Source organism: Chelonia mydas, chromosome 1 (genome assembly GCF_015237465.2).
Source record: "Chelonia mydas isolate rCheMyd1 chromosome 1, rCheMyd1.pri.v2, whole genome shotgun sequence".
In the NCBI taxonomy this organism is placed as follows: Eukaryota; Metazoa; Chordata; order Testudines; family Cheloniidae; genus Chelonia; species Chelonia mydas.
Genome location: NC_057849.1, coordinates 244,692,266 through 244,714,009, shown reverse-complemented (window position 1 = coordinate 244,714,009; position 21,744 = coordinate 244,692,266). Strand labels below are relative to the sequence as shown.

General features: G+C 42.4%; 1 protein-coding gene across 6 annotated transcripts in view; it reads left to right on the top strand.

Moving 5' to 3' along the window:
- The window catches only part of DGKI (diacylglycerol kinase iota), a 284,192-nt gene that overhangs the window by 189,223 nt on the left and 73,225 nt on the right, over nucleotides 1-21,744 (top strand). For all 6 annotated transcript variants that reach the window (XM_037878871.2, XM_037878878.2, XM_037878861.2 and 3 more), the window contains 2 exons: nucleotides 6,724-6,824; nucleotides 19,613-19,692. In XM_037878871.2, coding sequence (XP_037734799.1) covers nucleotides 6,724-6,824; nucleotides 19,613-19,692 — 181 coding nt within the window. The remainder of the gene's footprint in view (nucleotides 1-6,723; nucleotides 6,825-19,612; nucleotides 19,693-21,744) is intronic.

The window sequence follows — 21,744 nt, the reverse complement described above, 5'->3', positions numbered from 1 at the left end:
GAATTAAAATAATTGCATCAAATGAACCGAGTCTTTCTCTAGCATGATAAAGACCTGATTCCTGCTGTACACCTAGTGGATATTGACTCCTTGGTTCCTGGAGGGGGAGGTGCTGGTGCATGATGTGGGAGTAGGTGAAATCCATAGCAGGGATATCTCACTGCATGTGCGTGAATTACAAATAGTGAATACTGAAAGCAGTGGCTGTCATGAAGAGAAAGCAATTCATCACATAAATTTTAAATGAACACATTGTTAGAAATTGAAGTGTGTTTTCAGGAAATTCATGAACTGACAGTAGGGGTAAATTCATTCAAGATCTAGTTCACTGTGAATAACTTGTCAAACTTTGGATGTGCTACATACGACTAGTTTCAGAGTAGCAGCCGTGTTAGCCTGTATCCACAAAAAGAACAGGAGTACTTGTGCCACCACAAGTAGATTAGACTAGATTTTATTAAATGCATAAAAATCTTGCTCCTTAGAAAGTACCTTTTAGCACTGCAACTTCCAATATTAGCCTAGTGCTACCAGAGAGCTCTTTTTTCCAAGAAGGTAACATCTTGTGGCTTAGTATTATCATTCATCTTGAACATGGTTAAAATGGCATGTCCTCTTCCTTGCATGCCGCATATTTTAGCAGCTGTAACTTATTTTTGAAATGTGCATCTTAGTGCTGCACTTGGTTTTTTGGGGGGAAAAAAACAGCTGTGTTGATTTATAACAGCTAACTAACTCTAGTGACTGAACTGGAAAGGAATTATGTCTACTGACGTCAAATAGTATATTTAAAGGTTATGCGCTTGTTTTTTTTTAATAAAAACAAATTCAAAGATGCACCATACAATTAAAGCAATGCTTTTTATAGTATTTGGAAAGCACCCTCTTAAACATTTTCTTGTGAAAAGGGGTTTCTTACTGCAGAGGATGTTGTATGGCTTGTTTTTTTCATGCCTTCCTGAGCTCCAAATATTATTTTAGACTCGCCACAGACTATAAATCTCACTTCACTCTTCCAGTTCTGGGTCTGAACGTGGAAACATAGATTGGACTTCTTGCACTTTGGGGTCCCTGCTTCTCCTCTTCCCCTTTCTAATTTACAGAACAAGTGTGGGACACACAGGACCAGTGCGGCCTGTCCCAAAGCTGCACTACTAATGTACGCTAGCTTTGATATGGTAGGACCAAATGTAGGTGTGAGAGGGTAGTTTTGTCTCTGTGCCTTTCCTTCCCTGGACTTTGTGCATAGAAAGGTTGTTAGTTGTACCATTAAAGGGGGGAGGGATAGCTCAGTGGTTTGAGCATTGGCCTGCTAAATCCAGGGTTGTGAGTTCAATCCTTGAGGGGGCCATTTAGGGATCTGGGGCAAAAATTGGGGATTGGTCCTGCTTTAAGCAGGGGGCTGGACAAGTGACCTCCTGAGGTCCCTTCCAACCCTGATATTCTATGATTCTATACCCCATGAGAAAATGCCTTCTGGGTAAATGAGCCACCACCCAACTGTTCCCGGTAGGATTTCTGAAAAAGTACAGAGAGGAGCCCCTTGAGTTGTCTTGTCTACCCTTCCTAGAATTGATGGGCATGTTACCAAAATCTTATGGTCAAAGAGTCAAAGGCAACTGATGCATCAAAAGAATTGCCGAGGATACTAGATTTTCATCCATTACCCCAGTGTTTCCCAAACTTAGGATGCCGCTTGTTCAGGGAAAGCCCCTGGCGGGCCGGGCCGGTTTGTTTACCTGCTGCGTCCTCAAGTTCAGCAGATCGTGGCTCCCACTGGCCACGGTTCACCACTGCAGCCCAACGGGGGCTGCACGAAGGGGCATGGGCCGAGGGACATACTGGCCGCCGCTTCCCGCAGCCCCCATTGGTCCGAAGCAGCGAACCGCGGCCAGTGGGAGCCGCAATTGGCCGAACCTGTGTACGCGGCAGGTAAACAAACTGGCCCGGCCCGCCAGAGGCTTTCCCTGAACAAGCAGCGTCCCGAGTTTGGGAAACACTGCATTACCCCAAGGAAATCATTAACCAACACAATCAATGCAGTTTCTGGACTACAACAGGCTGGCTGGACTCAGGAAAATCTGAGGATTGCCAAAGATGCTTTTACCATAAGTGGCTTCACCATCTCAATATTCTTACCTGCAAAATGGATTATCAGGAGCAAAGCTCTGTGTTTGGGGGATAGTTCCACAGAGTTTTCTGTGTCTGTCCTGAGGAACTAAAGAGTAGAGCTGGCTGATTTCCCTCCCCTCACCTCTGGAATATTTAGATGAGAACAAACAAAAATAATTTTCTTTTAAATTTTCCATGGAAATTTTTGATTTTTCAGTGGAAATTCAAAAAGAAAAAATATTTTGTTTTTCAGTCTTTCAGCTTTCAATAAAAAAAATTGAAAATTTTCCACAGAAGGAAGATAATTCTTGTGAAAAATTTTATTTAATCAAAACTCCAGTTTTCCATTGAAAACCAGTTTCAACAAAAATAATTCAACCAGCCCTACTAAATAATTTAGGGGACTGGTAGATGGTCTTGTTGATAAGATATTGGACTGGGACTCTGGAGAGTGGAGTTCAGTTCCTGACTCTACCAGAGATTTTCTGTGTGACTCTGGGAAAGTCACTTAATGGCTCTGTGCCTGAGTTCCCCCTCTGTAGAATGAGGATAATGATACTTAGTTACCTCTCAGGGGTGTTTTGAGGATACATTCATGTTTGTGTGGAGCTCAGAAATGATGGTCATGGGGGCCATATAACTACTTCTGTAGACTGAAGGTCACCAGTTTGGTTTTGGATTTTGCTACCAGACAGCTCTGTGAGATGGGATGAGTCAGTCATTTCAGTTGAGTGCCTCGTGAACAGGTGTCCATATCACACAAACCACCTTCATAACTGGAACCCTTACTGGTAGTTTCATAAAGAAGAAAGAATGAGAGAGAACAGTGCCTCTCAACCTTTTTGATAGTGTGACCCTGTGTTGCAATAGAGATACAAGCTTTTTTTAAACCCCAATGCCCCTCCCCGCAGTCTAACCATAAAGAAAGTGAAGGAGATTGCGACCCCCCGCCTCCAGGCCTGTTCAGGGTCCCCAGGCTGAGCACCCATGTGCTGGGAGAGTGAATTATCTTTATAATCACAGAGCTGGGGCTTAGGTTAATGTTAAAACAGTACATAATGGGGAAGCCAGCACTTCCCCTTCACATGTTGTACCTGTGGACAAAAGACTTCAGTTTCCAGGGCTATCAATCTGTCACTTTTCACAAACTTGAATAAATTCACTGAAATATGTTTTCCTTCCCTCAGACAAAGACCATGCAATTAAATTCTTATATTCCCAGACTTAAAAAAGTTTCTTATCTTTTTTTCTTGCTAAAAATAAAATCCCTAGCAATTTTTCGTTTTAGGAACCTGTATTTTATATGACTTGCAAGGAAACATAACTCCTCAGACTATCCTATTCATTTCTCAGCCAGCCAGCTGTCTGACACTAAATGTCTTTGACAAAAAGTGACTAAATCTAATTATATAGATATTGTTTCATCTATGTGCTCACTGCCCCCCCCCCCCTTATCTATATATCTGCCTCCGTGTTGGTCTGCCTACCTGTAAAAACTGCAGATGGAGAGAGCTGGTTATATGGAATATCATAATGCCAGTTAAGTTAGAAGGATGTCCCCTGAAGCTGTGCTGGAAGTTAGTAGCCCAGCTGTCTGTCAAATAAACCGTGACAAGTTTAGCTTGCACATGGACAGCTTCCTGACATCTCTGGGCACCTGGACACCACAGCTCCTGTCAATCAGCACAGGAGAAATGTTGGTAGCTTGTATACTGCAAAAAGCATCACTCCTGCTGCTGCTAACATTTATGATTCCTTAGAAGTTGTACTTTATGTACAGGTCATTTGTATCATTGCTACAGAAACTCCTGAATAGAACAGGAGGTTCTTTGATAAAGCTCTTTCCAGTGTGTTGTCTTATTCTCCAGTTACAGAAGAGCCCTGAATTCATTATTCTTTGTCACTTTTCAGGCAAAGACAACTGTGCCTAAGGGGCTTCTTTAACTGGGACTTCATTTTCAATTTCTTTCTTTTCATCTACCCAGAGGTGGCACAACTGTTTTTTTCCAACAGACCAAAAGTATATGATAAGCTCACTCTGAAATACTTGCTAATTGCCATCTCGGAGGATTTACCAAGACAGGTCAGAGACAACATGTTTTGTTAAGTCAGCTGTATTTGCAGACAAAGGAATAATGGCACACTTGTAAAAAGTTTACCTTTCTGAAACACAGCTAGTATTGAGATTGGTTTTCCAACAGGCAAAACAATTCCTGTAGATCAGATACAGTGGAAAGGAGAATGACCAAGAAGAAAACTTAATAAAGTGGATAAAACCATGTCCCTTCATACAAATATATCTATGCATAATATTTTAATTTTTGGAAGACCATGAGTGTGTTAGGTGTGTCAAGGTTCCTTCCCCACTCTGAACTCTAAGGTACAGATGTGGCGACCCGCATGAAAGACCCCCTAAACTTATTCTTACCAGCTTAGGTTAAAAACTTCCTCAAGGTACAAACTTTGCCTTGTCCTTGAACCCTATGCTGCCACCACCAAGCGTTTTAAACAAAGAACAGGGAAAGAGCCCACTTGGAGACGTCTTCCCCCAAAATATCCCCCCAAGCCCTACACCCCCTTTCCTGGGGAAGGCTTGATAAAAATCCTCACCAATTTGTACAGGTGAACACAGACCCAAACCCTTGGATCTTAAGAGCAATGAAAAATCAATCAAGTTCTTAAAAGAAGAATTTTAATTAAAGAAAAGATAAAAGAATCACCTCTGTAAAATCAGGATGGTAAATACCTTACAGGGTAATCAGATTCAAAACATAGAGAATCCCTCTAGGCAAAACCTTAAGTTACAAAAAGACACAAAAACAGGAATATACATTCCCTCCAGCACAGCTTATTTTACCAGCCATTAAATGAAAGAAATCTAATGCATTTTCTAGCTAGATTACTTATTAACTTAACAGGAGTTGGAAGGTTTGCATTTCTGATCTGTTCCCAGCAAAAGCATCACACAGACAGACGAACCCTTTGTTCCCCACCCCTCCAGCTTAGAAAGTATCTTGTCCCCTCATTGGTCATTTTGGGTCAGGTGCCAACGAGGTTACCTTAGCTTCTTAACCTTTTACAGATGAAAGGGTTTTGCCTCTGGCCAGGAGGGATTTTATAACACTGTATACAGAAAGGTGGTTACCCTTCCCTTTATATTTATGACAAGGTGCTAGCAACATTGCCAGACTGATATTACTGACATATTATTGAGTGAAATGTAAGTAGGATGGATGGTCTTTTGGTAATGCACAGGACAGGGAATTGATTCATAACTTTGTCAGCCATTATGTGACCTTAGGGAAGTCATTTACATTCTGCACGACTCAGTTTCCCTGTCAATAAGATGGATATCACACTCATCACATGGGGTGCTGTGAAATTTAATTCATTGTTGTGTGTAAAGCATGATTGTAATACACATATTTATTTCATGGCTGTGTATGGCATACATGTACTGCGAGGAGGGCTTCCTCGACAGATTTTTGTTGATTACATCAATCCTACTATTCCAAACCTGCTAACCTCCAAAAAGTTTCTGTTGTAGCATCTTACATCTAATTTACGGCACCACCCTGCTATTCTAATCTTAGGTCTTTCCTGACCATATTGTAGGCCAGGTGTCCACTGGGTACGGGGTTAAGATCACCAGCCAGATTTCCTGGAGAGAGACAGTTGTGCTCTAACCTTCTGCTCCAGGTAGCCCCAAGAACTGCTCTTTTGTCCTGCTGAACTCTTTCTGATGGAAGGACAAATAGCCCAAATTTACAGTTGGAAAATGCAAATGTGGCCAGGTTCCTTTAGATCTCAATTAGTAGCCCCTTTGAATAGTAGAATAAAACATCAGGTCAGGATCAGATGGAGGTAAGCATGGCTCCACAATAAGGATCTTAAGGCCAGATTTTCCAAAGGTATTTAGGTGCCTAAATATGCAGATAGGTGCCTAGTAGGATTTTCAAAAATGCCTAAGGAAGTTAGACACCTAAATCCCATTGAAATCAAATAGGAATTAGGCACCTAACCTGCATAGTCATGTTTGAAATTCCCACTGCGCACCTACCTGCATGTATAGGCACCTAAGTACCTTTGAAAATCTGTCTCTTAGGCACGTTTGTGAACCTACTTCCCTGAGCTGCCCTATGTGCTTAACGACCAGTCCTGAGAATTGGGCCTAAATACTCTGAGCCATCACAAGGATTTGGAGGATGGCATTCTGCCTTCAGTTACACCTTTTCAGTCACATTGACCTCAGTGGAATTGCAGTCAGGTACACAGTCACCAATTGTCTCCTGGAAATTTAGCAGGGGCATCAAACTGAAAACTATCAAGATCAGAAAAAAATGTGATTCCAGACTGCCCAGCAAGTAAGGAATCTTCTTGACCCATTTGGTCCTTAAAAACACATCGGTCACTTCAGTCTTAGTGGGCAGTCATCATAATCTGGTAAAAACTCAACTTTGTTGTTGGAAAACTATGTGCCCACGGGGTGTTGACTTTGGTGAGGTTTCTGCTCTCTCCCTCTTGTCATTCATCTAAAATCTCCCCATACTCTACCCCCTTTTCACTCTAAGATTTTAGTCTTTTCTAACTGATCTTTTTTTTCCATTGCAGTCCCCACTCCATCCCAGACCGCCTGCGGATCCGAGTGAATAGGATTAGTTTACAAGATTACGAGGGGCTGCATTATGACAAGGAAAAACTGCGTGAAGCCTGTAAGTCAGTAGTGCCTGATTGAGTTATTGCTTTCTTTCATCAGATAATGTCTGTAATAGACCTGATACTAGAAAAAGTGCAAGGATCAAGTGTTCATTATGCGTAGCTTGTACATGGAATATACAAGTGTGTCCTTAATTAGGTATGAACTTTGTATGTTATTTACATTAACCCTAGAATAACTGATCCCTGTGTATAATCCATGTATAGGCTTGGACAGTAGTCATAAGTCAGGACAGTATGCTTGTACTGGGCATATTAATTGAAAACAGTTCTCTTTAAAAAAAAACAAAAACAAAAACAGTGTCTCCCATATTGGATTTTACTCATTTTTAAAGATTCTGTAATTGACTTAAAATTTCCAGTGAGGCGTTCAATTATTGGATTCATCATATCATATCTAGGAGTTGCACTGGCATCTAGGATGGTCACAAAGCAGATACATTTGCCTCTGCAGGTGAATCATGCAACCCGAATCCTTTAGTCTTTAACAGCCCTCAGCCCTCCAGATAGAAAAAAATAATCAGTGTTTTGTGTTCTCTTGTAGTGATTTAATTGCCACATTCAGGGTGTAAGTTGAAAACAGGCAGCCGGTTGCATTGGCATCACTGATGACGATGATCCACATGCTTAAAAATGAAGAACCTTTCCTTGATGGCACATGGAATCATTAATCAGTGCGGGACACGGCTGCTTGTGACAACAGTTTAATAGAGTCTTGCTCATGCATCTGACTCATTATTCATGTTAAACTACAAGCAGTCTGTTTGTTGTGTAACAAAGCTGTAGCTTCCTCTATAATACAGGACTCCCTGGTAATTACAGGATGGCAGGCCTTTTAATTGGTTTGCTTTTCTTACTGTAGAAAGATAGTTATTCTGTTTCAGTCTCTCTCTCCCATCCCTTCCTAGTTCCCTGGCTCACCATCACTTCTTCCAGCAATAGAACTGAGATGGTCTGAATTTTAATACAGGTTCTGACAGCCTCTTGTAAGCTCCTGCTGGTAGATTTCAGCCATAATTAAAGCAATTACAGACTCCATCAGAGGGCTGATGAGAATTATAACAAGATGATGGTGGAGTGGAATGGAGTGGATGATGGTAGAGTGGAGCTTGTATTAATAAACTTGAGATGTGAGTCCGATGGACCCTAGACAAAGGGGACCAGATTATAAATATTCATTTATACTGTGAAAATGTTATTTTGGATGAACGGATGCCTCTTTTGGATTTTTTTCCCTGTTGCATAGTCTTAGCATTTGAGGAAATGAAAACATACCCATTGCCAATAATTTTTTAAAATCCCTTAACAGGCCTAAAACAAACCCGTTCTAACAAACAAACAATTTAGAAGATGGGATACCGTTGTTACAACAGTAAATACATACTATGTTATTTGTTACTGGTAAAAAACACAATGATGATGTTATACGAAATGTCTAGTAACTAATGTAAGTATTACGAGAGATGTGTCAGATCTCTGATCTGGATTTTGTTTGTATGGGAATCTGGCCATTTGCTGGATTTTTGTTTATCTTCATCCTAAAAATAAAAATTTGGATGTCAAATTCTTAAAATGGCTACTGCCAGATAGTGTGAACCATTTTAAATATTACCCTGCTCCTTCGTCTTTTCATCCTGCTGTTTGGACTTTCTGCTAATTTCATCTCTGACCCCACACTGGTTCCTCATCTTCTTCTTAGTACAGCATTTCTTTCTCACCAGCCTTTTCCTGGTCCAAGACCCAACTACTCGCTTCCTTCCTTCCTTCCTTCCTTCCTTCTTTCCTCTGAATGTTTTTTGTAGTAGTAAAAATGTTGGAAAACAAACAAAAAAGCCCAGTCCCCCTCCAGCTGCCCCCGTCCAATCAACTTAAAATAGACGACAAAAGACATGCATCCTCCCCACTTCCCTTACAATACTTAGAAAAGTCCTGAGTGAATATATAATCATTGCAACTTACCCTAAAAGTCAAGAGACTTGTACTTTATTGGACCAAGAGCTAAACACTTCCTATCAAAATTGTGCTTACTTCAGTTTATTGGAGTTTGAATCAACTTTCAGGATGGTGCAAGGGAAGAGAAGAGTTCTCTATAGATGCTAGAAACCAAACTATTTCATAAATTATAGTCATCATCTTGAATTTGACACCTAGGAAAAAAAATTATCCATGCAGTCCAGTGAGCATAATGACATAACCTCCCTTCCCAGTTACCTTGTGACATAGACAGCATAGAGCTCCTGTCGAGATGTCTAAACAGCAAAACATAGTTATGGGTGTGGCAAGGAATGAGATTGAAGAGACCAGGAACCTTGAACTAGCTGAAAAATGCAGGTAACTATTACTACCGCATTTCTGAAAGGGGTTATTGAATATATATTAAATGCTTTTTGGTAGTAACTCAGTGGGTCTGAACAGGTATACCAAATATCCCCACTCTCTGTCTTCATCAGTGAGATTCCTCCTTTTGCCAGGGGTGCTGGAACAATTTGTATAGTGGGGGTGCTGAGAGCCATTGAACCAAACTGTAAACCCTGAATATGATGGAAACCACTTGAAGCCAGGGGGTGCAGCAGCACCCCTAGTTCCAAACCTGTGCCTTTTGCAATAAACTATCGTTAAACATTACCAGCCCAAGTGAAAAAACAAAAACTGCTCACCTGCTCTTTACCAAGATAATTATAATGAAAATTATATGATATGCTACTCACCTGTCAAAAGAAAAAAAATCACTTACCCTGGGCAAATGGATGGGTAGAATTTTGCAAGGCTGATTTTAAAACATAACTATAGATAATCCCTACATTCCAAAGAAATATAGCTGTTTGTTTGCTGCCAAGCAGAGCGCCCTGTTATATGAATTCTGAGTTGGAGAGGCTCACTTTTGAAGTGCGTGCCAATTGCTCTGCATTTGGTCATGCCCCCATAGTAACACCATGGCTTTCAGCAGTGTGTATTTCTCACTCTGTACCCTTGTGGTTCTCAGTCTACACATCCTTCTGTACTGTAACAGAATAAACATGGATATGGAAACTCCAGAATGACTCAATTACCGCCCACTTCCCTGCTTCCACTATTGTAATAAAAAACCAACAACAAGAAGAAAACAGAAATCAGAACATGAAAAGGAAACCAGTTAATAACAACCCACTTTATTATCCCTGCAGGAACACTTCAGGAAAGCTATTAAGATTTTTGCCTATGACATGTCTCCATAATAGAGTTTTGGAAGCTCTGACATCAGCATAACAATCTGAGTCACCCTAACTCAGAGTAAACACATTTCACTCTCCTTGTGTGCTTGAAATACTCGTTTGATTCTATCAGCTGCTTCATCTGAAATTGAATTTTTTCCCCCGTCTAACAACTTGTCATACCAACAGTTCAGTGAAGATTCATCTATGCTCTACTGGAGGTAGACACCTCATTTCGAAAACATTCTGAGCAATTAAATGGTGTCACTCCGTCCTCTGAAGGGCACAACCATTTGCACCTGATTCTCTTTTTCTGTCATGCTCTACTTTTCTTGTTGCTTTAGCAGGCATTTCACCAAGATTCGCTACCGAATTATCTGCCCCTCTTCCTTCCCCCTTTTCTTTCTTCTGCCTACCCCTGGATATTATCACTGGGATGGTGAAAATGTAGGGGATACCTTGCACCCTACAGCAAGGAGAAAAAGGGTAGCTTCCTGACTATTAAAGCATCATTCTTTTGAGAATAGTGTATGTGTGGGTGTGCATGCTCACACACGCTGTAAGTAAAGCTGGGCAAAAAAAAAATAATTGATGAATAGTTTATTCATTTAAAAATGCAGTTTTAGGTTGTCCCGAAAATATTTGCAAATTTGACGTGAATGGTTTTGATCAATTCCCTCTCCCCAACCAAACTTAGATGCCATTCACAGCACAACTAGAGAAGGACTTGTACAACTTTTACCCCCACTAGTTACAGCACTTACCCAGGATGTGGGAAAACATGGCTTCAATTTCCCACCAGGGAGTGGGGATTTGAACATGGGTCTCCTGCATTGTAGGAGACTGCCATAACCATATCTCGCTCATCATGTTGAAGCTATGCCTCTTTTTATAGATAACTAAATGATCATTGGAACAGGAACTTAAAACTGGGTCTCCCTTAGGGAGGGCCCTAATCACCAGACGATGGAGTCAAAGAAAATAATAGATAACGAATGGAAGAAAGGGGATGTTGATAGTGACGAATATAAATCAGAAGTGAGGAATTGTGAAACATTGATTACAAGATGGAAATGGTAGGATTATCAATAATAATGAAGAAAAGGCAGAAGTATTCATTAAATATTTTTGTTCTGTATTTGGGGAAAAAACAGATGATACAGTCACATCATATGATAAGATGAAATATTTTCCATTCCAATAGTAACTCAGGAGGATATTAAAGAGCAGCTTCTAAAGTTAGGCATTTTTAAATCTGCACGTCCAGATAACTTGCATCCATGAGTTTTAAAAGAGCTGACTGAGGAGCTCACTGGACCATTAATGTTGATTTTCTATAACTCTTGGAACACCAGGGAAGTTCCAAGAGACTGGAAGAAAGATAATGTTGTTCCAGTATTTAAAAAGGGTAAATGGGATGATCTAGATAATTATAGGCCTGTCAATCTGATGTCGATCCTGGGCAAGATAATGGAACAGTTGATATGGCACTTGATTAATAAAGAATTAAAGGAGAGCAATATAATTAATGTCAATCAACATGGGTGTATGGAAAATAGATCCTGTCAAACTAACTTGATTTCTTTTTGAATGAGATTACGAGTTTGGCTGATGAAGGTAATAATTTGAAGGAAATATACATAGACTTCTGTAAGACATTTGACTTGGTACCACATACAATTTTGATTAAGAAACTGTAAAAATACAAAATTAAGATGGCACACATTAAATGAATTAAAAATTGGTTAACCATTACATCTTAGTAAATAATGAAGAGGACAGATCAATGCTACAGATTAATCTGGATTGCTTGTAAGCAGGGCACAAGCAAACAATATGTGTTTTAATATGGCTAAATGTAAATGTAAACATCTAGGAACAAAGAAGGTAGGCCACACTTACAAGATGGAGGACTCTATCCTGGGAAGCAGAGACTCTGAAAAAGGTTTGGGAGTGTGTGTGTGGGGGCATGGATACTTAGCTGAACACGAGCTCCCAGTGTGATGCTGTAGCCAAAAGGGCTAATGCAGTCCCTAGATGCATAAACAGGAGAATCTCAAGTAGCAGGAGAGAGGTTATTTTACCTCTTTATTTGGCACTGGTGCAAGAACTGCTGGAATAGTGTGTCCAGTTCTGGTGTCCACAATTCAAGAAGGATGTTGATACATTGGAGACAGTTCAGGGAAGAGCTATGAGCAAGAGTAAAGGGTTAGAAAACCTGCCTTCTCGGGTGTGTGTACCAGGGCCGGCTCTAGGATTTTTGCCGCCCCAAGCAAAAAAAATTTTGGCTGCCCCCGCTTTTTTTTTGCGCCCACCCCCGGCTCTGCCCCAGCTCCACCCCCTCCCAACCCCTTCTCAAAATCCCTGGCCTTGCCTCCTCTCCCGGGCATGCCGCATTTCCCCCGCCATTGCTTCCTGCGGCTCCCCCCCGCAACCTTTCACCCTCGCTCACCTCCGCTCAGCCTGGTCCCCTGAACGCGCCGCCGCTCCGCTTCTCCCCCCTCCCTCTCAGGTGAGGGAGAGGCAGCGCGTTCAGGGGAGCAGGCGGAGCGTAGGTGAGCGAGGAACCACGCCCCGCCCCAGCTCGCCTCTGCTCCACCACCACTGCCTCCCCTGAGCGCACCGCTGCTCGGCTTCTCCTCCCTCCCTCCCAGGCTTGCCACGTAAAACAGCCTGGGCGGGCGGGGGGAGAAGTGGAGCGGCGGCGGTGGCATGCTCAGGGGAGCAGGCAGAGGCGGAGCGGAGGTGAGCTGGGGTGTTATTTGTTTTAGTAATTAAAACCTTTCAGATTCTGACCATCATAAATGCTTTCCCTCCTTCCTATTGTGGAGCAGAAATTCTTATCACTGTGGGGATATGCAGCGAATATTCACAACACAATCAGTGAACTGAGCAGTCTGCATCCCTTTCTGATTCTTCACAGTATCTCCATCTAAGATTTGTCACCACGATGGCAGAGTGGTGAATAAGGTCACTAGGACTGGGAACTGCATGGTGACTCTTACAGAATCTGTTTAACATTCTGTATGCTCTAAGCAGTGTAACCCGATGCTTTTAGATTCGGTATGTCAAAAGTGGTGTGTTCCCCGGCCAAATCAAGCATGCAGTTTCCCCCAAGCCCTTCCCTGCCATGCTGTCCCTGACCCTCTCCAAATGCTATCTTTTCCCCACCCCTGGCTCCTCACCCAAGTCCCATTCTCCTCACTTAGCCATTGCCAGTTTTCACGCCTCAGATCTCCTGTCCTAGTCCCAGGTTCCTTGCCGAGCCAGTTCTAGTCTCCCATTTCAGTCTCCACATCCCAGTCTCCTTGCCCAGCCATTCCCAGTTTCCCATCCATGCCCTTCTCCTTGTCCCCAGACTTATCTAGTTTCCCTTTCCCTCTAATGCCCCGGCCTCCAATCACCCCAATGGCAGATTTAGAGTTAGTGGGGCCACAGCTTCATTTTCGGGCACCCACCAGGACTCAGCCAATGGGAGCCGCGGAGTCGGCGCTCGGAGCGGGGGCAGCACGCGGAGACACACACTCCCCCCACCCCCAGGGGCTGCAGGGACATGCCGTCCGCTTCTGGGAGCGAAGTGGTGCAGAAGGAGGGACACAGAGCGGGCAGGGAGCCGCCGTAACCCTGCTGCGCTGCTGCTGGCTCGTCTCTGTGCACCCCTTGGGGGGAGGAGGGCAGCGGGAGCACGCGGAGCCACCTCCCTCTCTACCAGGGGCGCGCAGAGATGTGCCGGCCGCTTCCGGGAGCTGCGTGGGGCCATCGTCCACGGCATGCAGGCAGCCCGCCTGCCTGAACCCTTCTGCGCTGCCAGCTGGGACTCAGGGACAGGTTGTCAGATATTTGTCCTGCATTTTGGGGGCACCCCCTGTTGTTGGGGGCCCCGTGCCACCCCACGGTTTGTTTCATGGTAAATCCACTCCTGAATCACCACCATATCCACATTCCCCATCCTCTCTGGCTCACAGTTCCACTCTTCATCCCTGATATCCTCATCCAATCTCAGTTTCTTCTGCACCTCCTCCCTGGCTCCTTGTCCCACTGGGTTTCAGTTCTCTTCCTGCACTTGGGCTTCTCAGCAGATCTGTCTCCCTGTCTTCCCTCCTCACTGGTTCCCAGTCCCAGACTCCTTGCCCAGCCAGTTCCAGCCTCTCCTCAGACAATCCTAGTCTCTTTTCCACCTACTGGTTCCCAGTGCCCCCTCCATTTCCCTCCCAGTCTCCCCTTCAACTCCTAGTCCCAGTCTTCTTCCACCAAGCTCCTTGCCCCAAACACCAGAATTCTGGCTGATGGCTCCCTGGCATGTATGCTGAATGGCAGCCCAATGATCCAGTGAGCACAGCGTGTGCTCTCCTCTGTAACCAGCCAACTCTGCCTGCTGGTGCAGGGATGGTGGAGGAGGTGGAGGTGAGCTATGACCCTTCCTTGTCCCTGACCCTTTTGAGAAGGCTAGAGCTGTTGGCAATGCTAACTTTCCACATTATGGCAGGCACTTGCTTAACAGGACAATGGGGGAAGGTTTGTAGTGTCCTCTGTGCACCTCCATCCACGCACCAGCACAGGACCATTCATAATCTAGTTTATATGTGTAGTTTCATATTTATTCTGTAGACGTACTCAGATGTGTCCTATCAAATATGCCCAGTTTTAACAATCTGCACTGAAAACTCAAGCTGGAATGCCCTTCCCCCTCCCCCCACCCCCCAAAAAAAGAGAAAGAAAAATCAGACTGTTTTTTCCCAGTTCTTACCTTGTAACTAGCAATTAGGATCTGATTGTTAGAATTTAACCAGCAAAGCTGCCAATAATGTGGACACAGACAGAATGCAGCTCTCTCTATCACAGCTGCATTGGCCTACTAGTTCTGACAGTAGTGAAAAAAAACTAGCCTTGTTCTTTTCAGTAAAATCAGCAGAAATGACCTGAGCAGAGACAGGGAGTGTTTGTGGTAAAAAGATGCCATTAATACATACTCAATTCTTGATCTGCAACCACACTTTACAAGCTGAACCCCTTAATATGTGTCTGGTTATTTTACAGTTCCAACTCAAGGTTCTAGAGAATTTATTGTGATGATTTGGCCCTTTACATTTCTAATGTCAGTGGAAATCTCATAGGAAAATGATATCCTTATAACATCCTGAACATACAGGATCTTTTATTTGCTACATTAAACATTTACAGCCAAACACGTAATCTCCACAATCCCCGAAGGTAATGAACTTTCTAGGAGATCACACCTGTTTTGATCAGGATGTTTGCAGGTAAATTGTGGTGTTTAGATCACAAATTGAATCCGTTAGGAACAGCAAATGAGGACGTTAATTGAATTTTATCTTTTCTTGGTGGTAATATGCCACATTTTTATTCTTTTTCCATTTGTGTCTATATGAAATTTTCACTAGCTTCAGGGATTCAACATAATGAAGGGATGGAAGGTGGGAATTTTCTCCTTTATTTGTACATTCCATAACTAACATCATGAGGAGTTTAGAAATCATTGATAATTCTTCCAGCCAGTGTTTGGGGTGATCTGCATAGCAAAGTCTTGTGTATGGTAACAGCCACGTTGCTGTGTCTCCAACCCAGCCTTTTGTTGATACTTGATTTAAGTTAGTGCAATTATAGGCAACAAATTTCATCAGCAATGGTCCACGAAGTGAACTAACTGAAATATTCTGCCTGTCTTATTCATTTACCTATATTCTTATAATGACATTCTGCACCATAATAAGAGTGTTATGTCCAAGATCCAATACAGCAGATTCTGTAATCAGATCCAAACCCACACTGGAAACTGGCTGCAACTGGCCAGCAGAGAATTCTGCTGTTGGAAGGGAACTCTCTAGTGCAACTGGGTTCTTCACTGGCTGTCACTCCTCATTCTTTGTGTAGACACATGTTGGGAGAGGGCAGAAGGCAGAGAGTGGGTGTAGTGGAACTCTGCTTTGCTATGCCTGTGCTTCACTAATACCCTGCAATGGTGGTGCAAGTCAGAGGGGCTGGGAAGCAGCTCTAACTCTCATCTGCACAGGAACTGACCAGGAGAATTAGGGAGCTGTACCCATCTCTCTGACTGCTCCCATGCTCATACCTTTCACCTGCACGGAGTGGCGCTCCGGCACTGAAGATAATTAAGTTATGTATGTGTATTTTGGTGAGAGCCAAAGAACGGACCATCTGTGGACTGATGCAGTTTTGAGTAATTATACTGTGCTACCCAAGACCGTACTCTTGGACAGTTCTTTATGGTGCCTGTGACTAGCCAGTAATACTCACTGTCTAGGTGGTAGCCCTCCTCTAATGTACATAGGTCATAATTGCACACTAGCTATCCATCAGCCAACCACTCTGCCAACCAGTGTAAAGCACTTTGAGATTTTTGGACGAACACTGACATGTACATTGAAAGTACTTACTATTACCTGATAAAATAAGCAATTAACATTTCAGTTTTTGGTCACACTAGCCCAGGATTCATACATAAGAGCTAGGGCACTTATACAAACCCATTGTAAATGTCACTCTCATCATTTCATGGGTGGAATCACCTAACTATGATTTTTATAAAATTCTTTTATCAATACCCTGTTAAAATTAATATATGGGACATAATTTAATTAATGTTCTTTCTCCCACCTGTGAAGATTAAAAGGCACACTGTGCTTTTCTTCCATCAATGCAAATAACTCAACTTTAGGAAATTTCATAGCTGAACTGTCTCTTGCGTATTAGCACTTACATCTCAGAAAGATTTATGGATTTCCTTAAAATTCCAGACATTCACAAGTCCCTTCTCTCTGAGTCATGAGGAACTATTACTGTCTAGTTAATTAACAACTTCAGTCCTTGGTTAGTTGCATTGTCTCAGTAGGACAAGCCTTTGGTCCCAGTTAGGCACATAAATTCCTTAGTCAATGGAGGGGGTTAATAGAAAAGAAATTTTTTTAAAGAGAGGAAAATGTAGGACCCAATGACCGTCCCCTCGTGCATTGTTGCTATTGGAGGCAGAGTGATATCTGTTGTGATTCACTGATTACTGCTGTAAAACATTACAAAATACCATTTCAGCAGGGGCTATAGAGGGACCTACAGAACTGAAACTAAACAGCCATTAAATGCATTCATCAAAATGCTTGCAGTTCTCCTTTCAGGGCAGGTTAAGCAATAATAAATACTGAGCAAAGAGAATTCGTCTGTACCCAGAGCATCTAAACAAATAAAAAGCACATTACAATTGGCACTGCTCTTCTATAGGCTCTCCTCACCAACTCTTCTTGGTAATGAAAAGTCTTAGGGATCAGCGTTGGAATCCTTCCTTTCTGGAATTTGTAAGAATCAAGGTGTGGGTGAGTGGGAGATTGCTAGAAGAAAATGTGTTTTTTCATTTCTGCAGAAGGAATGTGAGATATTCTCTTCCTTCCTTATTGGGCCTGGGCTACACTGGCGGGGGTTCAAACTAAGATACGCAACTTCAGCTACGCTATTTGCGTAGCTGAAGTCGAAGTATCTTAGTTCGACTTACCTGGCCATCCTCACGGCGGTGAGTGGACCGCGACCACTCCCCTGTCGACTCTACTTACTCCTCCTGCCGAGGTGGAGTACAGGCGTCGATTCAGAGATCGATTTATCGCGTTGAGACAAGACACGATAAATCGATCCCCGATAGAACGATCGCTACCCGCCGATCCGGCGGGTAGTGAAGATGTAGCCTTGGTCTCAGCTACCTTCCTCCCACATACCCATTCTTCTTTTCTCAACCCCCACCTCCGAGCAGAACATGCTACTTCTTTCTTAGGCTCATAATCAATAGTGCTGGATATGGGGTTAATGCCACGGCTCTGGTCTGTGTTGGCCAGTAGGCCCTGTGCAGAGCTTGAATGCTGCAGAACTCTTCCTTCCATGCCTGAGATTGCTAAACTTCTCTAACCTGCCTCAGTGGGCCAGGGGAATATGGACCATGAAGACTGGTTTCAGAGTAGCAGCCGTGTTAGTCTGTATTCGCAAAAAGAAAAGGAGGACTTGTGGCAGCTTAGAGACTAATTTGTTCGTCTCTAAGGTGCCACAAGTCCTCCTTTTCTTTTTATGAACCATGAAGACTCTCCTCATTATCTCTTGTCATTGTCTGTTTCCTTTACTTATCAGAATTAAGAGCTCCTCAGTAGGCAAACATGCCAGGGTCCCTCTTAATCAAGTCCTTTTGAATTACAAGAGCAGCTGCTGTTCCAGCACAGTTAGTTTTTCAATTTACCCTACTGTTATCAGTAACTTTACATGACTCCTTTTTAGCCAATCAGCTAAATTGTTTATGAAGATAAGGATCACATCCTCTCCTGGAATATTTCCTACGAATATTCTAATCTCTTCCTGCTGTTGCTTTGCTGCTTCCCCAGTTGCTGCTTCTCTGTTTGGTTAAAGCCTATCTAGTGGGAGGGAAGACCTTATTAAATGAGTCCATTTTAGAAATACAAGTACTTCTGAGTCTCCCTTCTCCTGCTTCTTTGGTGAGATCCTACTAAAGCCAGGTAGTACCCTCATTTGCAGGCTCATTGAAGGGTCCAAGAACAGAGTAGCTACAGGGACTGAACTTCCCTTCTGCCATTAAAAGTGATGCCTCCAGGACCAGGGAAAACATTTTGGGGTTTGAGTTTTGGGGTTTTTAACAAAAATGTGATTTTTTTTCTGAAAAAGTGGATTTTTGGGGGGCGAGGGGAGGTGTGAACACATTTCTTTTTTGTCAAAAAGCCATTTTTAATTGAAAAATGTTTCGACAGATCATTTTCCACCCTCTCTAGTTATAATCTGGTGGGCCATAACTTCTGAATGCTTAATGTCTATTTTAGAGGATCAGCGGTCAAGACTGGCTATCTCAAAATTTGAACAAATTTTTTTCCCTTGTATCTCATCACAAAGTCCATGCAACTGTTGCCAGATTTTCTTTCTGATACAAATGCTTCAGTTGTTTTTCTGCTAAAATAAATAAAATGCAGAAATATAAAATCAACATCAGTCATAGACCTACATTAATAAATCAGCATGCCCAGGCTGGAGATCATAAACAGCCCTACAATCTCATATCAATGTGCCGAGCTGCAAAACAGATTTTAAAAAAAGAGAGAGTCAGAGGTCAATGGAAGAAAAATGGTTAGAAAATAGCAGTAACTTTTAGGCTTCCAAGGTTATTTGTTTTTCATTGACTTTAAATTGTTTAAAAAGTGCTCCAGAGTCTCATTTCAAAAAATAATCACAGCTTTTTGCAATGCATAACAAAACACTCAACACCAATGACTCCTTTGTTGGGATACTGTTCCTTTTGCTGTGTCAACATAATTGATAATGTTGGCAGACAAAAAAGGATGTAAACAAACTGTAGCTGTATTAGCACCTGCAGGATTAGCAACACAGAAAAACAGATGATTGGATAAATACAAAATGGTGAAATGGATAAGGGAAAATAGGGTCAGGTTTCTAAGTGGACGTTAAAAATTAGATAGTAAAATCTCATTGGGGAGTAAAAGGAGAATGCCACTGAGAATGTTTCTTTAACATTGGAAAGTGAGTGATTTTAATGAAAGGGTTCTTTTTGCTGCCCCCAGCCATCCCTCTGGGAATTATAGTTATACGAGGAGATTGTGACTTGGAGGCCTGTCGTATGTACATTGACCGGCTACAAGAGGTGAGTCAGTGAGAATTTCAGTTATTGCTTATTGATTTATGACATCCTTTTCTCAATTCCGAGTGTGTTACAGAATTATAGCTATAGACACAATGTATAAGAAACGCTTCGCTTTGCTCGCTCCTGAAACGGAAACTTCTCGGGGGTAGGACATGGGAGCCATTATAAATTCATGAGCAGCACTGCACGATATTTGGAGGACAGGAAGTGAGAGAAAGAATACTCTATCAATTTAAAGCAAAGAAAGGAATGAAAGGTAGTAGGTGGATTATATTTACTGATGTTGGAATTTGTTCAGAACAGCTGGACACTCCATGAATCTTGCAAAAACAATGTGGGGCCTTCAATGATATCATGGTAGCAAAATGGAGCTGACTAGGCAAATGATGTAATATTTATATGGAAGTGACTCTGCTAATATCTGTGGTAAAGCTATGAGCATGCCAAGTATGAACTAGGTATTTCCAGAAGCCTCTGTTGATTCTGGGGGCCATGTAGTTAATAAAAGTGCTGCACTTCCTCTATTGACAAATTGTCTCCTAAGAGCTGATTAAACATTACATTCTGTCTCGAAGACAGAATCTCCAAATGCTCCAGTAAGCAACAATCAACATAATTTAAAATAGACATGTATTTAGGAACCAAGATAATGGACTCTCATTAATGTGATGTAACAGCTGTTTCTTTATTTTTACCTTCTGGTAGGTGTTTTATTAATCAGTCTCTCTGTTATTTTTGTCCAAGATCTTCGAAAACAGAAGTCAGATTTAGGCTCCCAGGTCCGTATTGAGGGCACCAGAGGTGTTGGCCCAATTTTCAAAAGTGCTAAGCATCCCACCACTCCCCTTGAAGTCAGTTGGAGCTGCTATAGTGCTCAGCCCTTTTGAAAACAAAGCTACTTATTTAGATAGCTAAATGCAGATTTAGGAGACTAAGATTAGGCACTTATTTTTAAAATTTTAGCTAGGGTGTACATCAGCAAATGGAGCTCTTAAAATGCAAATAACATTTCAGGACTACAAAACTGAAGTGTGCTATATCTTAATATGGAGACAGGTTTGGCAGTGATGATGCAGGGAGAGGATTTGGAGGACATTTCCCATGAGATTATAAATTACAGCCTACATTGATCGTGTGCTCAGAGCCCTGGGTAAAGGATGGAAAGTAGCTTCACTCAGCATGGAAAAGCCCTGGAAAGGAATTCTGACTCCGAGTTATCTCTGGCTCCAGTTTATGGGGGAACTATGTAACTGGTTCTCTAACTTCCCTTGCTTATGCTGGCTGAGTTCCATTGGCTAGCACATTGTGGGAGGAGATGGACTGGGGCCAAGGCTCACCCCATCCCCACCTACTTACTCACAGGCTGGGAAGTGGAGGCCCCACTAAGTGTACAATGACTCCCGCTCATACCCACACTTGCTATCTTGGCAGGCCTCACTGGAAGATGGAGGGAGCTTATGCCCATTAACTCCCCTGTGCTAGGGCCAGTGATTAATCTGCCTTTATGGTAGGTCATATCCTGGGCCTAGACTATTGGACAGAGTGCCTTTTACAATAAAAGAGCTCACTGGAACTTGCTGTTGGTACCATTATGCTGTGCCTTCCCTGAGGTTAGGTTGTAGTAGACCTCAGAAAAGAATCTGTGAATAGTTTGTGATTGGAATAATTTTTAAATTTAAGGAAAAGTATTTGATGAAAAGCATCTGCTAATAATTCTTGTTTGCATGCAGTTTGTTGTGAATATTCTAAATTTGAGCTGTTTTAATAGGGCGACACAGGTCACTTGGTACATCATTGTTCCCTCTTAGGATGAACATAAGTTAGTTCTTAGAAGTTTTTATATCCAGAGATGCAAATATCCATGTTTGCGGATTGCAGATCAGATGCAGATACAAATTTTGTATCCTCACAGGGCTCTAAGAATTGGGTTTCTGGGCCAAACAGTTCAAAATGCAAAATTTGCTTTCCACAAATATCCTTAGTATTAACTTCAGATCCTCTGAGTGAGCGAGCACTGCAGCCAGAAGAGTTATTTGCTAGAATACTTATTGG